General features: G+C 36.0%; 1 protein-coding gene across 6 annotated transcripts in view; it reads left to right on the top strand.

Moving 5' to 3' along the window:
* EPHA6 (EPH receptor A6) overlaps nt 1–19,597 on the top strand; it is a 380,709-nt gene that overhangs the window by 20,254 nt on the left and 340,858 nt on the right. For 5 of the 6 annotated variants that reach the window (XM_072923993.1, XM_072923978.1, XM_072923984.1 and 2 more), the window contains exon 2: nt 6,758–6,822. The exons of the other annotated variant lie outside the window; for it this stretch is intronic. In XM_072923993.1, the coding sequence (XP_072780094.1) occupies nt 6,758–6,822 (65 nt within the window). The remainder of the gene's footprint in view (nt 1–6,757; nt 6,823–19,597) is intronic. 6 annotated transcript variants of the gene reach the window in all.

The following is a 19,597-nucleotide window of genomic DNA, read 5'->3' as shown; positions in this document are numbered from 1 at the left end:
TAAGGAGAACATGCATCATTGCATATGGAAAGGATCATTTTATTAGCTCTGTAATGTGATAAATTTTAATTTCATTTTAAAAATGACCTTGCTAAGAAATAGGTAAGAATGTGCTCTAGGAAAAAAGGTTGAATGTAAAAGGTGATTGGGAGCTTTTCTTTTCCCTCCCTCCCCCCACCAAAAGAACCATTGTTTGTTTTATCTTGTTTACTCAGAGCCACAGGATCTCAAATTACATTTATCCAGGAAGTTGTAGGAAACAGTAAGACTGAAACACATAACTGAAGCAAATGAGAAAAGAGGGGAAATAATTCCTTATGCATCTGTATGTAATGTATGGAAAGAAAAATGGTGCTGTGGGGGAATTGGGTTTTGAAGATTCTCACTGGAGACCCCATGTAATGGAGTAAAACAGTACCAAGATAAAGACAGGCATTTATCCAATATAACCCTATCTAATAACGTTGCAAATTTCTTAGCACTGACAAGATGAATGTATCGTGACTGGACTGTCTGGCCAGTTCTCATTTATCAGAAGAGAATTTTAAAAGTGTTTGTGTGAGTGTGCAAGTATGAGAATAAGAAAGGTGAAAGGGGAAATTCTTTTTAAAAGTTCTTGATTAGGAAATCACTGATCAGTAACAAAAGGCCAGTTTTGGGTAACAGCTGAGCCTATATTAGAGGTAACATTAGAGGAAAGCAGAAACTAGAATTATGAACATTTCTCATCATTAATGGAAAAGAGAGGATACGTGTTGAAATTAGCACATGTTAGAAAATACCTAGTGTAGAAAACTGAAAATCAAAGGTATGTTAGGTAAATGCCCAAGTCTCACAACACTCAGGATAATGGGAATTTCTCTATTGCATTATGAATAAAAATGTTTGTGTGAATGGTATAGAACTATATTTAGAAAGAGGCAGAAAATAATGTGTTTTAAATTGGGAAATAGAAATTAGTGATTTATTCATATAACATGAATAATATGAAGTATTCCCCATCTAGTGTAAATAGTTCTCTTCCAAGAGTCCTGAAAGAATTGGCTGAGGACATCTCTGGGCTATTGATGGTAAATTTAATGAGTTCAGGGACTCGGGGAATTCAGGAAAAGCGTAGGTGTTAGAGCTGTGGTTTGAAAAGAAAAGGGAAGCACCATTAACCAGGTAACTAGATTTTTATAAAACTCACATTTGGAGAAGTCATTTATCTCCCCTGCTCTGCCCCAAGGCAGCAGGAGATTATGCAGAAACCAGGCCTGACAGTGTTCAAGGTGTCTTAAAAGCCTCCTGGAGTGGAGATTCCCCAGCTTCCCAATTAGTCACAGCTCTCCCTCTTCTTTGTAGGGTAGCAAGGATTTTCTTGGAGTCTGACATAAAACTCTTGGAAATGTTGAGGAGAGTGGAAGGATTACTCTCTCTATTTTGCTGGCTCTAATCCCGCTTATCTCAGGCAAACAGCATTGTCAATACTTTGTTTACTCTCTGATTTGCTGTGACTCCTGTACACTTCCCTGGCAGAATTGCTATCTAGACAGGTGCTCCTCATACTTTATTACTGCATCTCATTAATCTTGCCTAAACCAGATAGCTGTTGAATGCAAAATAATGAAAATTATGGAAAAGGATTCTATTGATATGTGTATAATGAATGCCAGTTTATTTGGTTTATGGAAAGCAGGCCTGGTCATAAAACCAAGCATTTAAATATTTTTTCCCAGTTGATTGCATGTTAATTACCAAGGTAACTTGGATATTGCATATCCTCTTCTTCTTTCTTGTCTTCCTCAGGCAGGCAAGCCACAGCAGTATTAGTATGCTGAGATTTTTTTATATTATAACAGAATATGATAGTCTTTTGACAGTAAGCTTAAATTTTTCTACCAAATGGGTTTTAAAAAAAACCTTGGGGTCTAAGGAGCCTTAAAATAGTTTTAGTGACTGTTAAATCACAGAATTTGAGATATTAGTTATATGCCAATATTCTAACATTTTTCGTTAGTGACATGAAAACAAATATAAACTCAATACCTGACAGAAGAGCAGTAAGCAAAGAAATAAGGAGGATGTGCAGACAGGGAGGAGCCTTTATCACTTAGTAAAGGTCAGCCCTTGCAAATGGAATTTGTTTTAGTATAAACCAATGGATCTTTGTACATTCAAGAGCAAAAATATAACGCAAACTGAAAAAAAATAATGGTGAAAAGGAGTGAATTTGTACAGGACAGTGATCTTGTAGAGTAGTAACAGCATATGAGTGCAATGCTGCAGCAAAAAAAATGGGCTAATGTGACCCTGGATTATAAACAGGATATAAAAATAACCAGGACTCTTAATACATACTGTTAAAAGGAATTATTTCAGAATACTGCATGTGGTCCTCTTCCTAAAAATGAAAAAAAAACCAAAACAAAACAAACCATAAATCCTTAAAGAAAGTACAGACACTTCAGAAGAAAGCAACAACTCTCTTGAGGGCTGGAAGTGAGAGACTTCAAAAGCGCTGTGTGTTTGCCTTATAAATATAAACTTTGCAGTCAATAATAATGTTCTCAGGGACAAAAAAAGGTGCCAGTTTTGCCCATTTCTGGGGGTCATCTGTAATGTCTCCCTACCTTGCTGGAAGATACTGAAACTCTCAGGGTTTTGGGATTTTTTTTGTCTCTTTTACATAGTACAGGTGAGATATTCCTGAATTACTAGTGCTATTTTCAGAAATTAATGTCTGTGTATTGCTTTGCATTCCTTGCAAATCTTAGGCTTACCCACTCTGTAGGTAACAGTGAAATGTTTAAAATGGGTAGATCAAACTGGGTGATCCAATATCAGACTATGATTCTATGAAGTTGGCCAAAATCCTGTATTAACTGTATTCATTCACACATACCCTGTCTGGAGATGTGTAAACAAAGAAGAAAACAAACTAGTGAAATGAATGTTTGAAAGGCTTTTTTCCTAGGTTGTACAAACAGGATTGCAGAGTTCATCTTTAGAAGAGTATTTTGGAATGAAAATTAAAATTCCACCCTGTCAGTCCTTGGAGCTCTGCTTGTTGTAATCTTAGGTAAAACAGTTTCCTTGGGACCAGCTAAAACCTCTGAAAATATTAATTTCAGTTGTAAAGTCTAATAACAGTGTAAGATAATGTCCAGAAAAAGGAAACTGAAGTTCAATATGACATAATGAATAATAATAATATATATTAAAGTAGGTGCTGGAAAAAAAAGCTAAACACTTCTATGAATGAATGAAATGTGCAGGTAATTAAACAATAGGCTTGCAGATGTATGTTCAAGTCTGTATATTATTATGCAAATGTTAGTATCCCCAGTTCAATTATTCAAGAAGGGACATTCAAGTGCTAAATCTGAGTTCTTTTTATCCAAAGAGTATTTTTTAAATGGTCTTTGAGCTCATTTTGAATTGCGACATGACTTTGTACTGGCAGACCTAAACTCTTGTTCACTGTGCAAGTTTTAGAGCCATCACCTCAGAAAAATGCCTGCTAAAAGTGGAGGTTGGATGTCACAAATGTCAATAACATTGCCGAGTCTCAACCAGTGTACTCAGAGCTTTTCCCATAAAATATTCACTGCAGTAGTTCCAGACACACTTCTGTTTATGCTGGCAGCTAATGGCTTGTCCATAATCAACACTTTTTAGTTTTTAAGAAAGATGGAGCATTTTATGGCATACAAAGGAGCATAAATAAGTAAATGTTGGGACAAGGGTCAATAAATATGACTTTGTGATTCCATTAGCTTTTTAGGAAATTTTCTCATTATAACCTTCATAGGAATAGTGCCCACCATCTTTTTTTAGTCTCTTTGCATATGAATTTCCAGTTCTTCTGAAACTTTTCCTAATCCTGCAGGCAGAGGGGAAGCATCCACTCCTGTGTGTAATTCAGATGTTTACATGCTGGCACTTCTCTTAGCCTGGAGTTCTTTGGCAGAGGGATTTTGTGCCATAAGAGCTGTGAGCTGGAAGCGCCTTGGCAGTGCAGATTTGTCTGCCATCAGGTCTGTGCTGCTGGGGATAGGCTGCTTCTTCATCACCTCGTTTAAATATAGCTTGGGTGTCTCTGTCCCACACTGAAGTCTAGCATGTAGAGATCTCCAAACCTCTGGAGTGCTCGAGGATTTTATTGCTTTATCTGGGTCCTCATTTGAATAGCAGATTCTCTTGAATCCACAGCTTCACAGGAGTTTGTGTTTCTTTGGCACAAACATAAGGTTTACTTGATATTTCAGTATTTGCACATATTTGATTGATAATTGTTTTATGTCTTGTAATACAAGTCCTGTTAGAAAGACAGTATTTTCATTTTTATGATTTTTATTTCTGACTATGCAGGTGATACCATTGTAGTTCTGGTTAGTAGTTGTTTGGTGGTTTGAATTTTCCAGTTGGAGAATTCCCCAATTGGTTTGAATTTTCCAGCTCTTACAGATTTGGTAGCTGCAGGTGAAAATATGTGAGCATTCAAGAGCCTTGGTATGTCAAATATATAAAAAATTGTATTTTAACAAAACTCAATTACTCATTGGGGATATTTGGTAAATGTGTATGAAGAATATTATTAGATCATGGCTCAACTAAATCTAAACTTAATATACTTTCAGTGATGAATTTACTGTAGTCTTTAATTTTTTTAATGTATAGCTTTGAGCCTTCAAGTAGTACTTGATTAATTCAGGCAAGGAATTCATTAATTCAGGCTCCACTGAAGAAATGAATTAGTTTTCCTTTCTGTATTTTGGGTCTTGTTCCACAGAAGTATTAATTTTGAATACCTGGATGATGTTGATTAAATTGCGGTCTTACTACCGCAAAAATTGTAAAACTGAAATGATACTTCAAACCCTAATTAATGCTGCTCATAGAAAAATTTATTTCTGCCTGCAGGTCTGTAGGAATAGCACTTGACAAAGCGCAAGATATAACTTGAAACTCAGCTGGAAACAAAGAACATAATAAATAGTCCATGTTTCCTGGGTGGAGAGAGGATGGGGAGGAGAGATGGAAAGAAGAAAACAAATACCTAAGTTGAACAGAAATATTCTCAGAAACTTGTTGAGCAGTTGGTCCTCTCTGTGAAAAAGAAATGTGTAAATCCAGTTTGTTGGGTTTTTTTTTTTTTTTGTTTTGTTTTTGGTTGTTTGGTTTTTTGGGTTTTTTTTTGGAGGTAACAGATCCCCAGTTATAATCAACTGAAAAGTTTTACACGGGAAAATGCTGCGTCAAATGTCAAGTGAGAAGATGCTTTTTTTGTCTCTTCCACAAGAGCATGGCAGCCTGACACAAATAGACAATACTATGACAGCTGTAAATCACAGCTTTTTAAGCAAGTGGAAGACAGCAGTAGTCTCAATGAGGATAGTGATGTAAAGTAAAATAGGGCTTGTAAAAAGTTATTTCTTTATACTCATATTTTTCACAAAGCTTCATACAGTGAAGTGGTGAAGAAGTGGAGAGCAGAATACTCCCCTTTGTTGAATATATTTTTAAAATGTCATTTTTTTTCTTCATGTGAACAATTGATCTTTTATGTGGTTTATGTTGAGCTTTTTACTTGCCTGTAAGTCTGTCGACAAGACAGCAAACTTCAGTTTCAGGTTAAAAGTCACCATCCATTCAAATGTACACATGCTCTAAGTGTCACTTGTACAAAAGAGAAGGGAAGATGCTGGGTCAGGTTCCCTCTAATAATCTTCCAAGTTCAGTGTCCATGCCAAGGTGCCTTTTCCATAAGGCAGAAGAACATGACCTGACTTCTGCTGCTGCTGTACTGCTTTCTAGAAACACATTATAGATAGCTGTCCACTGATTATTTGGACAGACAAGAGGTAGAAGATAGCACACAGCAATATAAACCCCACAAATATGTTGATAGTGGGGTCATTTTTCAAATTAATTTCTTGATTATTTTTGTCCATCATTTAACCATTCAGTGAAGAACTGGAATTAGTGGGCTGTAAGGAGGAACTCAGCAAATCAAAACACATCAACTCAATAATTACAATAAACTGCCCTGTATAACACTTAATTTTGTGTTTAAATCCTAATGTAGATTTCTGAAGTTAGAGGGTCAGATGAAACAATTCCATTAGAGGGCGATAGTACCTGTGGGTGAAATGTCTCATGTGCTACATATATTTTCTTTAGCATCAGTGAATGGAAGTGAAAAAGGAAGTTAATGTAATTTAACATTAAAATAATGCAGAAACATTTTGTAATATGCGATAATGCACATCCTATCATATATCAAAAAACCAAACCGGAATATGACAGAAGTGATGCAAAATATATGCAGCTGATGATAACACTGTGACACGCCATCCAAGAGAGAAACTGAAGTTGCTTGTCTTTCTATGTTCTCAGTTTGTAAATTGTATAACTTTTTTTCTGGGAAGTTTATTGGTCTCATAAAAGAAATCTTACCTTTGAAACTGTGTATTTTATTAGCTTTAATGCTGCAGACTTTCCAGATTTCCAGGCAAGGGATTGCAGAAATGTGCATGTTGGACCAGGCATCTTTTAGTGGTTAAATACAGTAGTGTTCTGTGATTTGGCAATGATTTCTGCAAAAGATTTAGGATTTTTTTTGAGTTTTGAGACTTTTTTTTAGGCAAGAAATGTAAAGCATGAAAACCCAAATGAGCCTGGCTAACATGGCAAGTTAGTCCTTCCTGTTTTAATGCTTTGCTGTGTCTAATCTAAGCGATACCACAAACAGCATTTCTTTTTCCATTTTCAGTTGTGTTACTTGATACTACAACTGCCCTTGGAGAACTAGGATGGAAAACATTTCCCTTAAATGGGGTAAGTCTCTCACCATTTTGGTTTTTTTTGGTCTGGATTTTGGCATTCTGAAACTCTGTAAGTGAATGGCTCTCATACCTGGGTGGATATTTTTGAAATACAGATTTATCTGAAAGCTTTTAGTTGTTCTTGGACTGGAGCTGCCTGTGTTGTGAGTAGAAATTGCAGATGCAAGAAAGACAAGAGTACACATTGTTATGTTCTTCTCTTGCTTTTCTGAGTACTAAATATCTATCTTTAAATCCAATTGTAGCTGTTATAAACCATAAAGTTTCATATTAAAAAAAAAATCCTGTGCTAGAGGAATGTGTTACAATGCTTTTTTTTTTTTTTTTTTTTTTTTTTTTTTTGGTGAAATAAAGGGAAAAATAATTTTCTGTTTTGCAAATTGGAGCAAAAATTTTATGGTTTGTTTGAGAACCAGTATGGACTTTAGCATCTGATAATACGGCATCAGATTACCTAAATCAGAAAAATGAAAACATTAATAGTGTCTGTTGTCCTTGGGGACAGTGAGCATGGGGTAGAGCAACATTTTTACTCTCTAAAGTTCAACCATCAGTGCTCTGCCAGTGGCTGCACTTTCAGAACCTGTTGTTTTTCTTTCCACCCAGCTAATGCATATCACAGAGTATCAGGGGCATTTGAAGTTTCACTTTTGGAGTAAGATGCACTATTCTGGAGCATTTAACGTGTTCTGCATCAACTTGTATTTCTGATGTCACTGTACATACTGTGTATAACTTATTTTTATACTAGCTTGCATTATCTCATGATTCTTGAGTATGAGGCATATAATTACTTGCTTCTCTGAAATGAGCTCAGAAAATACTCTTTTTCTGAGAGAAACATCTTGTTCCATTTTCAATCATTTTATTTGCCATGTTCTGTTCCAGAAGAAAGTAGAAACTGTCTACCCTCAGCACCTTAATAATCCATTTTTATAAAATGCCTTCTGTGTCTTTGCCTTCGAGGATTTCAAGCCATATGACATTTCTTAATCTCAGCCTGTTTTCAGCTTTATGGATTACTCTTTTTCTTTGTATTCCTAGGCATAATTTCCATTTCCATACTTCCGTGTTTTGCATTTTGTATGCAGTCTCATGCAATCTGAGTTATAATTCTGAAAGTTTTGTTTCCTTTAAAAATTCCAGACAAAGTAAATATTGTCATACACCACAATGAGAAATTAATCAAGGAATTTCTGCTCTAGCAAAAACTAAGGACTTTCATCTACCATGATGAGAAAATCCAGTGTTTTGCTTGAGCACTGGGATGAGCTGCACTGAAGTGCACAGTATACTTGGAAAGCACACAAGATATAATTGCAGTTATTGTGTAAATTCTTAAAAACTTTAGAGACTCCAAAATAGCCACAGTATGCAAACACAAAAACATGTGCACTCCAAGTTCATTTAAAACACAGCTATTATAACATGTAATTTTTTGTTCATCACACACACCCTAAAACAATGGTTTTGCAACCTCATGAGGGTTTTGGGTATCTTAGAACCACTGCTGTATATTAAGAACTGGTAGCACTTACTAGAATACATAAAGGAGTTTCAGTAAGAACCGGGGATTCAATTATTAAAATATTTCCCAAAAATGTACAAAGGGGTTTGAAAAACCAAAAGGAGCTAGAGTAAATACAATGCAGAAAAATGGTTTGTAGCATAAAATCAACTCATTTATGAATGATATGAATCTTTATGAATAGAATCATTATCATAGAATCCTTATGAAAAGACCTTTCAGATCACTGAGTCCAACTGTTAACATCGCCGTGTTCACCACATCCCCAAATGCCACAGTCACAGACTTTCTGAACACTTCTAGGAATGGTGATTTATATCCACAGTGCTACCTCGTCTGATTTATTCCTGTATACTGATATAATCCAGAATATGGCACAATCATTGGTGTGATTGAGATTATCACTGCAGAAATAAGAATCTGTTTTGTCCCATGATGGGCTCAATAGGATTTTCTTGTTTCCTGAAGGAGAGTGACAGATTTTGAATTGTTGGTGTTTTTTGAAAGAAATTTTTGTTCAGATACTATTGAAATCTAATGTGTCACTTTAATCAAATCTTTTATTAAAAAATGTTTGCGTAGTGTTTATGTGTGTAAGAAAAATGTCATTGACATATGATTACTGCTCTGCTGAACATTTTTGATGTTAGGAGGATGGGATGATGGGTTTTCCTGAGCCTGTGACATTACAGAAGTCATTAATTTACTGGCACACTCAGTCACAAAGAATGTTTTCATTAAATTGAAGAGCAACTGAAATAATAATGCTTGGGATTTGGGTAATACTGAGTATGCCTCTGAGATTTTAAACTAACAGACCAGAGTGAAGTGGGATAAAAAAATCAGGAGTTCTTTTGGAACTTGTAGAACCTTAACCTTTGCCTCCCAAACTTTTTATTTATAGTAGATTCATGGCATAACATTTGTAAGCTTTCAGCAGTTTTGGTCATCATTGAGCTGCAAAGATAACTGTTATCTATGTCTTGGGAATATAATGTGTGATTTTTTTTATATAATGTGTAATTTTTTAATGTTTTTAAATTTTTTTCCCAGTTATTTGTGCATTGTTCCTGAAGCATGAGACTGCAATATTTTTTTCTTACAAATGTGTTTTATATGCGTGTCAGATTTTTTTCCTTGTATTTTGAACAGGTCATAAATTTAGTGCTTAGAGATACAAAAATGCAGCATAAAACATTAATATCTCTGAGGTCAATAGCATCAACTTTTGTTGATTGAGTTCCAGTTTAGATTCTTAGTGATGGGCTGTCTAAAATTTCTGCCTTAATAATGGACACATCTGATACTTCCTCTGTTCTTTGGGCTATAGTTCAAAATGACCGATTGATTTATGAAAAAGCATGCACTATGAAACGAGATCCTTACTCACCAAACTGTCAGTCCATAACCTTGAAAATATAGAACAGAGGTTTGGGGTTTTTTGATTGGTACAAGAAATGGAGGACAGAAGTCCATGTGTTTCAGAAAAGGATGTGAACGGTAGCTGGTGGGCAGGCTCAAGTGCTCAAGTGCATGTGAAGTAAAATTCTCACCACAGTCAGTTTGCTCACCGTGGGGACACAGGAACTAGGAAAGGAATGAAAAAAATCTGAAAGTCCAGCTGAAATGCAGTGGTCCACAACCTTCCTTTACACATTAGCAGTAATACTAATAAAATAAGGTTGGTGAGGTATTTTCCTTCTGTCTTCAACATAACTTTAAAAAATATTATCTTTTTCCTATTGCATTAATCATTGCAAAACAATTTTGTGAGCAAAGTTTATTCAGAAGCTGTGGTTTGGGGACTCTTGTATTACAGACCTGTCCAGTCTTAATACATTTCTGCTGTAGAATCATAAAATTATTTGGGTTGGAATGAAGCTCAAAGATTGTCCAGTTTGAACTCCCTGCCATGGGCAGGAGGCCGCAGGACCACACTGCTCAAACCTCAGACCATCCAGTCAGCCCTTGAACACTTCCAGGGATGGGGCAGCCACAGCTTTTCTGGGCAACCTGTGCCAGGGCCTCCCCATCCTCACAGGAAAGAACTTCTTCCCAATATCCAATCTAAACCTCCTCTCTTTCTGTTTAGAGCCATAGCTCTCATTATATCATTCCGTGTCTTTGTGAAAAGTCCCTCTCCAGCTCTCTTGTGGCACTGGAAGGTGCTGAAAAGACCCTCCACATGCTTCTCTTCTCAGGCTGAACAAGCCCAACTTGTGTGGAGCCACTCCAAAATCCAGTTTAAAAGGAGGACAAGGTGACTCACAGCACAAAGCTGTGAGACATTTACATGTGGAACAGACTTATAAAAGCTATCTCGACTTGTCATTGTAGACACAATGCATGGCCTCAGCAGTAAAGAACCTTCTAGAAGTCCTCTAAATTATTTGACAACTCTGTGAGTGAGGAAACTACTTTAGATTCCACAATTATTTGAATAGTTTCCTTGTCAATTGGTAATTTACCTATTGATCTATCCAGGGAAATAATTCTAGTTTGAATATCTTGTTTCTAGAGAGGATTAAAATATTTTTTTTAATAACAGTTGCTAATATACAGTATTACTGCTCTTCCTGTGTTATGAATTTTTCAAGACTAATCTTGTTATAGTACTGATGTTTTTCCCTACCAGACTGTTTATATTACCCTCTCTGTTAAAATAATTGTTTCACAGTAAATGCATTTATCAACAATCTATTTTTAGTTGATTCTTAGCTAATTAGGGGACATTTATGTAGTTTATGGTATCAAGAGTTTTGAATGGCTTGGTACTGTTTGTCACAGATGGCACTGATGTTTTCCTGTGCCGGCCTGCAAACATTTCTTTCAATGCACCTGCATCCATTTTCACCTTCATCTTTTAAATATCTCAGAAAGTGATTGGGGGGATATATCTCAGAACATTCTTCTACAATACTTAACATTTTTGACTATTCATTTCCTTAAGTAGACTGTCTTTGAACTGTATTTATAAATGTAAGGAAGTTTATATACTTAATTCTTATTTTCTAAATAAAACAATTATGTGTTCTCAGCACTGTTTTGGTCACCAGTATAAACATAGCACCAAAGGGCAGCTGGAAAGAAATTAACTCTGTCCCAGAGAGACGCAAGAAACATAATTAAATTCAAGTTGTGTGAAACTTACCAAGATACAACGGCAATACCCTAAAAAGACTTCTATCTGAAAGTACTTCGCTTTTCTTCTAAACAAATTGTAGAGTCATTTGGGCTGGAAGTGATTTGGATCACTGAGTCTGACTGCAAATTAACACTGCCAAGTCCCTCACTAGGCCATGTCCATAAGTGCCACATTGACTTGTCTTCGCACATCTCCGGGGCTGAGGATTCAACTGCATCCCTGGACAGTTCCAATGCTTGGTAACCTTTTCCATGGAAAAAAAAAAAAAAATCCTAATGTCCAATCTAAATCTTCTCTGGTGCAACTTCAGGCCATCTCCTCTCATTGTGCCACTTGTTCCCTGGGAGAAGAGACCAAGCCCTGCCTGGCTACCCCCTCCTTTCAGGTGGTTGTAGAGAGTGGTAAGGTCCCTCCTGAGCCTCCTTTTCTCCAGGCTGAACCCCCCAGCTCCTCTAGTGGCTTCTCACAACACTTCAGACCCTTCCTCAGCTCCATTCCCCTCTCTGGACACTCTGCAGTCCCTCAGTGTTCTTCTCCTGAAGGGCCCAAAACTGGATGCAAGATTCAAATTGTGACCTCACCAGTGCCGAGTACCGGGGGACAATCCCTGTCCCGCTCCTGCTGGCCGCACTATTCTTGCTTCAGGCCAGGAAGCCATTGGCCTCCTTGGGCACACTGAACAGTCTGTGGAATAGAGAACTGCAGCTGTGTGGGGAGATGTTGCAGAAGTAGCAACAAGTTTTAACTAAGAACTGAGGACAATTTTAGACGAAAAAAAAAAAAATCTGAAAGTTTAAGTTATTCCCCCTATTACAGCAGTGCAGCTATGGTAAAGATATGTAGTTAGATCTGTGAAAGCTCACCAGCAGAATTTCAGAGGTGTTACAGACGCTTTGGTTTTAATAAGAACTTTATAAAAGGTAGGGATTTAGCTGTCAGAACATTTAACAGGGATGAAGGGAAGGTAGCTAATCAGATTTTCACACAATATGGGGAATTTACAGAGATGATATTAAGAAAAAATATTGGCAGTCACGTATTTGAGCTGTAATTTGGGCATAATCAGATACCATCCTCTGCAATGCCATATTTAGAATCCTTTTTGACAGTCAAGTCATTATTTGAGGAAAAAGGTTAAATCAAGGGGTAAGTTTTTTGAGAGTAATTTCCACCTGCGGAGATTAAACAATAAGGTATATCCATGATCTAGTTAAATGGCTAGAAAAACTTTCTTAAAGGAGTTGCAGTTGCTCAATATGAGACAACTTGCTTGTGAGAGTCCAGTTTCCATGTTGCTTTTGGGAGCATCTCTTAGACCATAAAGGCTTTTCTTGAAAACTAAATGTTCCAGAAACTGTCAGTGGTCAGGTAGATTGGTGCATGTCTAAATTTTTGAGTTTGCCTGTATTTCCTAGTAAAATGGCAAAAATCTTAATTTTCTTGGAAAACCCTCGGGCCACAGAATTAACTGTGGCTGTGCTGGGATATTGAAGTCTTCTGGATGGGTGCAGGGTTATTGTAGCATGGTCCATCAGAAATAGGTAAATTCACAAAATTTACTAGGCACTGTAATGTGATCATATTTGTCACCCTCAGGTTTTTTTGTACATACACTTGAGCAGTATCCTGATTAATTTTGTGTGTAACATCTAATTGCAGATTTCACAGAGGCTGGACTAAATACATGGTTGTGTTCTTATTTGGATATTGCAAACACATTGTGGGCCCACTGGTGCTTGCCACTTGCCAGATCTAAAACATTCCTAGCCTAATGACATGTTGCAAATTAAAAACAAAACAAAACAAAACAAAAAAAAAAACCAGAAAACCCAACCTCCCAGAAAAAAACCCCACCAAACAAACAAAAGCTAAATACAAACCTACAAACCATTTAGAAGGAAGCAGATATAATGGAGGAGGATTATAAACAAATTTGTATACTCCAGTACAGAACAGCCATATACTTACAGGTCTATAGACTGTAATAGTAGCAGTCTATAGAAGCAGTCTCTGAACTGCTCAACCAAATGCAATTTATTGTATTTTATGTGGTAAGTCTGAACTTCATGATAGTAATGTTGCATATATTTTTTGCATTAATTTTCCATTCCTGTTTAATTTAAATAATCTTGTGTAGATACATACTCCTAGTAAAGGCAAAATTTATTGTATATATTGATTATTTTTCATTGTGTATTGTATATTATATAGCAAAGGAGGGCAAAGAGTGGCAGTAGCAGTATTTCTATTTTTTGTTGCGTTTCTCATTATATGTGTGAGAACCATTCTAACTGGTGGAGCACAGCAAACACTTAAGTTTTTTAGTTGTGCAGGACCACAGAATGAATGCTAATTCTTTTGTTTTGTTTTGTTTTGTTTTTAATAGACTGGTTGGAAATTTAAATAAATAAGAGTACTATGCATGGGCTGCACATTGATGTACTCAGTGCACAAAAAATAGCTTTTAAGTTTGTGTAGGCTGTACATTCATCTTTTGCATTCACAAGTTTGCAATATTTTGGCTTACCAAAGAGGCAGTAAGGAAGAAAAAAAAAGAAAGAAAGTATAATTTAGTGAAAATTAACACATCCTTGCCTTTTTTTTTTTCCTCTAGAGTAGAGAAATAACAGTGTTTGAGAAGGGAAACACAGTGGGTTGAAGGAAAAAGAATGGTTGATTTAATTTTCTGTTTGGTATCTTTTCAGCAGTGTTGGATTCCAGAATTTTACAGTTTCTGTCATGCAAAGATTTTGAAGTTCAAAAAATTCACTCATATGTATATTCCAAATTAAATATAATATTTTCTGTTATAATTCAGCCTTCACTGTGCAGACACGTGGAGCAAGAAAGAATGACAAACTGAGTGCTACCCTCAGTAAAAAATCAAGGAAAAGCCAGAACAAAATAAAGTCAAAGAAAAGCAATATTTATGGAAATACCAGGTGCATACTGAACACCTCTTTATCTGAACCATTGTATTTTCAGAGACTTCAGAACTGCTGCACTGAACTCTTGGGAAATACCCTTTGAAATCCCTGTGTGCTTAGGAAATGGTTTCATAAATGCTAAAGTAGGTGATAAATATCTAGGTATTCTGAAAAGAAATCTCTCTGAATTGTTCCAAAGCCATAAATTTTTTTTTTCCAAGAGGAAAGGTAAAATTGGCAGCAGCAGAAGATGCTTCTCTGTCTCATGACCAGGTGCTGCTTTTTACTCAGATACTGTGTTCAGTAATTTAGGGAAACTCTATCCAAACTGCTGCTTTCTTTTTATCATTTTTAGTGCCAGGAATAATTTATATTGTAAAAGTGGATCTCCTACGTATAATGAAAAACAAAATAATTAAATTATTCTTAAAGATTTGCAGTAGCCTTACCTTATATTGGAAGCCTTTACTTAAACATAACAGAAAATAAAGCTAAAAAAAAACCCCAAACCATGCCAACTTTACTTTTGAACCTTTTACAGATGTTTAAATACATGGAATGAATTTTTAAAATTACAGAGAAGTAACCTGATTATCAAGCTTGAAGCATTCTCTAAGCCTCTTTTACATTCTTAGGCACACAGAGTCCCTTTTGCAAATTGCAGTGAATCATTTATGTTCTGATGGTGCTTTTAATGATAGGATTATATGAAGTTTGTGGGTACCAGGAGTTTTAACCATTGCCAGGATGAAAATAAAGGATCCAAATAGTTTTTCTGCTCCACTGGAATTCTCACCAAGTGAGAAAAAAATACTCCAGTTAGACTGAAAATGTGATTGTTGAAGAAATTCTCTTCTGCTTTGCCCTCTCTGCCAGTAGATGTCCAAACCTCTGGTACAGCATTTGAAATTGAAAACCCCTCTCTGAAGAACAGTTAACTAAATGAAGTGTGCAGCACTTGCTAGTCCAAAATATAGAGAATTGTAAACTTCATATTTAAGAAGATACACTTCAGACAGTAATTTTCACCTGATTTAATATCATGCAAAGGCATCCAGGCGGGTACAGAGGCCTTTACAACATGGATTATGTATTTATGTAAGCAGTCCTAACAGAATTGGATACTTTTCACGTAATCCTACCAATCTACTTCAAAAAGTGGAAAATAGATAATTTGTATTTGTGTCTATTGGCTGCTAATAAGGAAACATAATTATTTTAATTAATTCTAATTCCAAGGAGAACAAAATATAAAGGAACCCAGTATAAAGTCAATGTATTTATGATTAATAATTTAAAACTTTATTTTAGATTTGGGCGTATAATCCTCTGCTATTGTATTTAATCCAAAGAATCCTATCCTAGGGGTTTAAAACGTAATACATGACTTACAAAAATAAAGTGAAAGATCACAAGGGCTGTTGAGAAATGTTACTTTTAGATATCCTAGTAGTGTTAAAAGCTGGGCATATTGTAGAGGAAGTAAAAAAAAGGAAAAAGTTAGAGTTTGAGACACAACAGCTGAATAATGTAATGATATGCTCAATATGGCGTTCTTTAGTAATTTCTCTCCATGTCTGTTAATACTTTTCATCAGCTTTACATGCTACAAGGAATATTCCCAATTTATTAATTGTCTTAAGGAAGAACTCCAGCATTTTGCATTCCCTCTCAGCTGATGGATACATGGATACTCTTGCATTATGTCTACAACCAATAGGTCATGAAGTGATTAGCAGTTGAATTTTTATTCCATAAAAATTGGATAGAAATGTTGTACCATAGGTGTTACTGCATTGTCCTGTTGGTTCTTGGCACGTCAGAAGAGTGCTACTAATAATTTTATATCAAAATATTTAAAAGCTTGATAGAGTTCATTATTAACAGTAGCATAACTAAGGAGATTGCTTTGGTTCCCTTTTTCATGTAGGCTACTAAGGGGATTGACTTTAGCTCCCTGATTCTTGCCATGATGATTAAGGGGATTTGTTTAAACACCCCATTTCATGTGGTATAGCTACTGTAAAAGGATTAGTTTTGGATTCCACTTCCACGTGGGAAAGCTAAGGGGATTAGCTTTAGCTTTTCATTCCATGACAAAATAACTAAGGGCAATTGCTTTCACTATCCATGTGGTTGCATCAAGATTTGTCTTGCTCTTGCTGTTTTTGTTTCAATTTCTTTCCCTTTGCTCTTACTGCCCAAAGTCATTTCACTTCAGGCTTTCTGTCCTCCTGATGAAAGGTCCACTGCCCATACTGAGCTTTGCATCCATTAAGGAAAACTAAAGAGGCGTGATGAAATCCAATGTGTTTTGTTCTTTTCCTCATGGAATCTCAAATGTTAGAATTCCTCTGGATAAAATCAAGTATAGGAATTGCCATAACTGATAACAGTGCTAGGCCATGTGAGGCAGTGTTTGATTTATGGCAATGAACAGGACCATGAGCTTCACCTGTAGGTGAAGGTCTTGACGGATTCTTTACTCTGCTCATTGGAGCAAAAGTGTGGAGATTTTTGATAAAATCCAACAAAGCCACCACCTGAGCCACAAGTGGTGTAGCCAATTCAGTGCAGCACCAAATCCACACCAACCGGCACTGTGTGAGGGCACAATTTGTTATCTAAGGAGAAAAAAACCCTAGACTTGATGCTGTCAGAAACTCTGCTTGTGTTTCTGCACAGCCTTGCTTCTGTGAATACACCAGTCCCAGGAGAAAAATCTCTCTGAGGTCTTTGTACCAAATTGCATTGTGCAGCCAGCAATAATTAATTTTTAATTATTTAATAATTAAATATTAAATTAATATTTTCAAACCACTTAAAAGCAAATAAGATGTCTACGTGTAAATTCAAAACAGGCACTTCATGCACAGCTAATGACGTTTTGTCTGAGCTATTAAATAAACTAGGATCTGTGCCCTGGCTTTGAAGATGGGTGTCTCCACAAAGCTGTTCTAAATGCTTGTTCTTGCCTGAGTCTCTGACTGGGGCATGAGCAGGTTTGAGTCTAGAAATCCAGAAGCTAATGAGGTTCTTCCTTTGGCAGTCTTTTTTTATGTTGGCTTTTTTTTTCTTTTTTTGGGGGTTTTTTTATGTGGTTTTTTTTCTTTGGTGGTATTTTTGTGGGGTTTTTTTGTTACTTTTTTTGGTTTGTTTTTATTGTTATTTATTTATGTAGTGGAAGTGCTTGAAACTTCACCTTACAAAAACATTTAAACGTGTAAATGTTTAAAGGTATATTACTTTATTTTGAAGTGAAGCGTAAAATATTTTAAAAATTAATTCGAATAATTAATGTCTAAATTTTATCAGGAGCCAGCCTTGTGTATCCATCCTGTGTCAGAATAATTATAGATGTGAGCAATTAGGAAAAAAAGCAGATGTGAGCCACTGCCCAGCCCTGGCACTGCACTGGCAGAGACGTAGCCTTAGGAGCAGGATTCTGAACACAGTCCTTCCAAAAACTGTGCTGTTTTTCCAGTATTTCAGTTCTCCATGGTGGAACATAGCAGGATTCTTTCAGCAGCTGTAGTTATGAGCTGTCAGCTCAAAAGCTGTTTATTTCTACAATGTGCAGCCACTTGAATTTTATATATACAGTCATGACTGTATATGACCATGAGATGTGCATACAGATCCAAACTCCTCTAGGATTGTATGTGCCCATACATTGAGACAACATCCTCTAGGAGTGGCTGGCCCACTTGAGCTGTACAATTCCCTATTCTGAGCTTACAGCACATTCTGGAATTTACTTCCCTATTTGTGCTGCTGAGTAAAACCCAGTGTTTGAATTTGTCCCTTCAGTGCCCTACCTCAGCTTTAAATTTCTGAGGATCTTTTGCTGCTGTGTTTTCCCCTTTGCTTCTAAAAATAAAACACATCAAAAGCAATTGGAAAAGAAAGCTGAACTTCTATGAAGTTTTACACATTTCTTGAAGAGAAAAAAAAATGCAATGGAGAGTTCCTCCAGAAGTACTCACCTGCAGAATAATATATATCTTTAGTCATTCATGGAATAGATGTATGTTAAGACAAACAAGCAGCAAATCACCTCAGTAAAAAATCTAATTCTCTGTAATGTATTTCAGGTAGCAGAAATATTACTTTATCTCAAGTCTTGCTGATTTCCACAGTATACAGTCAGTGCTTGATGTAGATGAAAACAATCAAATTTTTTTCCCACTTGGGTCAATGCAGGAAATTTCCTGAGGGAAAATGTTTTGTTCTTCGTAATTTTTTTTTGTTATATATACTGAAGACTGTTTATAAGGTTGAAGGATTTTCTCCTCTGACTGCTGCAGAAGAGCCAGGATAACAGGGTAAGAGTTACTGCAGTGGCTTTGATCTGAATATTCCCTCCTCATGGGAATCATCCTGAATCTACAACCTGGTTGCCTGAGCTAGAGATCATTTATAATCTGTGATTATTAGATTTTATATCTCTAGACTCCCTTGGAGTACTGTCACTTCCTGCATGTATTTTAAAGCTATGAATATACAATAAAGTAAAGGAATATCAAATTGATCACAAGCAATTAGATAAATTTTGTGTAAGAGCAAAGCTTGAATCTTTATAGAGTGTTGAGGCAGGTTTTTCACTGCTATCATATTTATTTCTTTTTGAGTAGGACTGTTGTATCTAGCAGGATTTTTAAAAATTCTCTTCATGTGTTTTATGTCCACAGAGTTAATGTAGTCAGAAAAACAACAGAACTTCTTCAGTGAAGACAAATTTAGGCACAGGAACACTTACTAAGGATAATGAAAGGTAAATTTGGTTGACAAAATGACAAAAAATAGAATAACAGCAGTAACTTAAATACACAGTTATGGTTAAAGGCATTATGTTAAAGAGAGAACAAAGACCTAGAAAGCTTATTTGGCTTGCAGCCCCATAAAAATGTTTACTTTTCCACCAGAAAAAAAAGTTGGTCTTTCTTTTATTTTCAATATCCCCATTTGTATTTTCTCTTCACAAAGTAAAGCAACTATTAGTGATGTGTTGGGAGTAATTAAACAAAAACAACCTTACTTTTGTTGCTGTAGTTCACTTGCCACCAAGTAATGGAAAGTTTCACAACAGAAATTAAACTGAGAATGGACAGATTTTTGAAAGCAGTATAAGAATGATTTAATATTTATATGAACTATAGTCTAAAAT

Source organism: Taeniopygia guttata, chromosome 1 (genome assembly GCF_048771995.1).
Source record: "Taeniopygia guttata chromosome 1, bTaeGut7.mat, whole genome shotgun sequence".
Classification (NCBI taxonomy): domain Eukaryota; kingdom Metazoa; phylum Chordata; class Aves; order Passeriformes; family Estrildidae; genus Taeniopygia; species Taeniopygia guttata.
The sequence above is the reverse complement of the archived record's forward strand: the minus strand, read 5'-3'. Positions and strand labels throughout refer to the sequence as shown.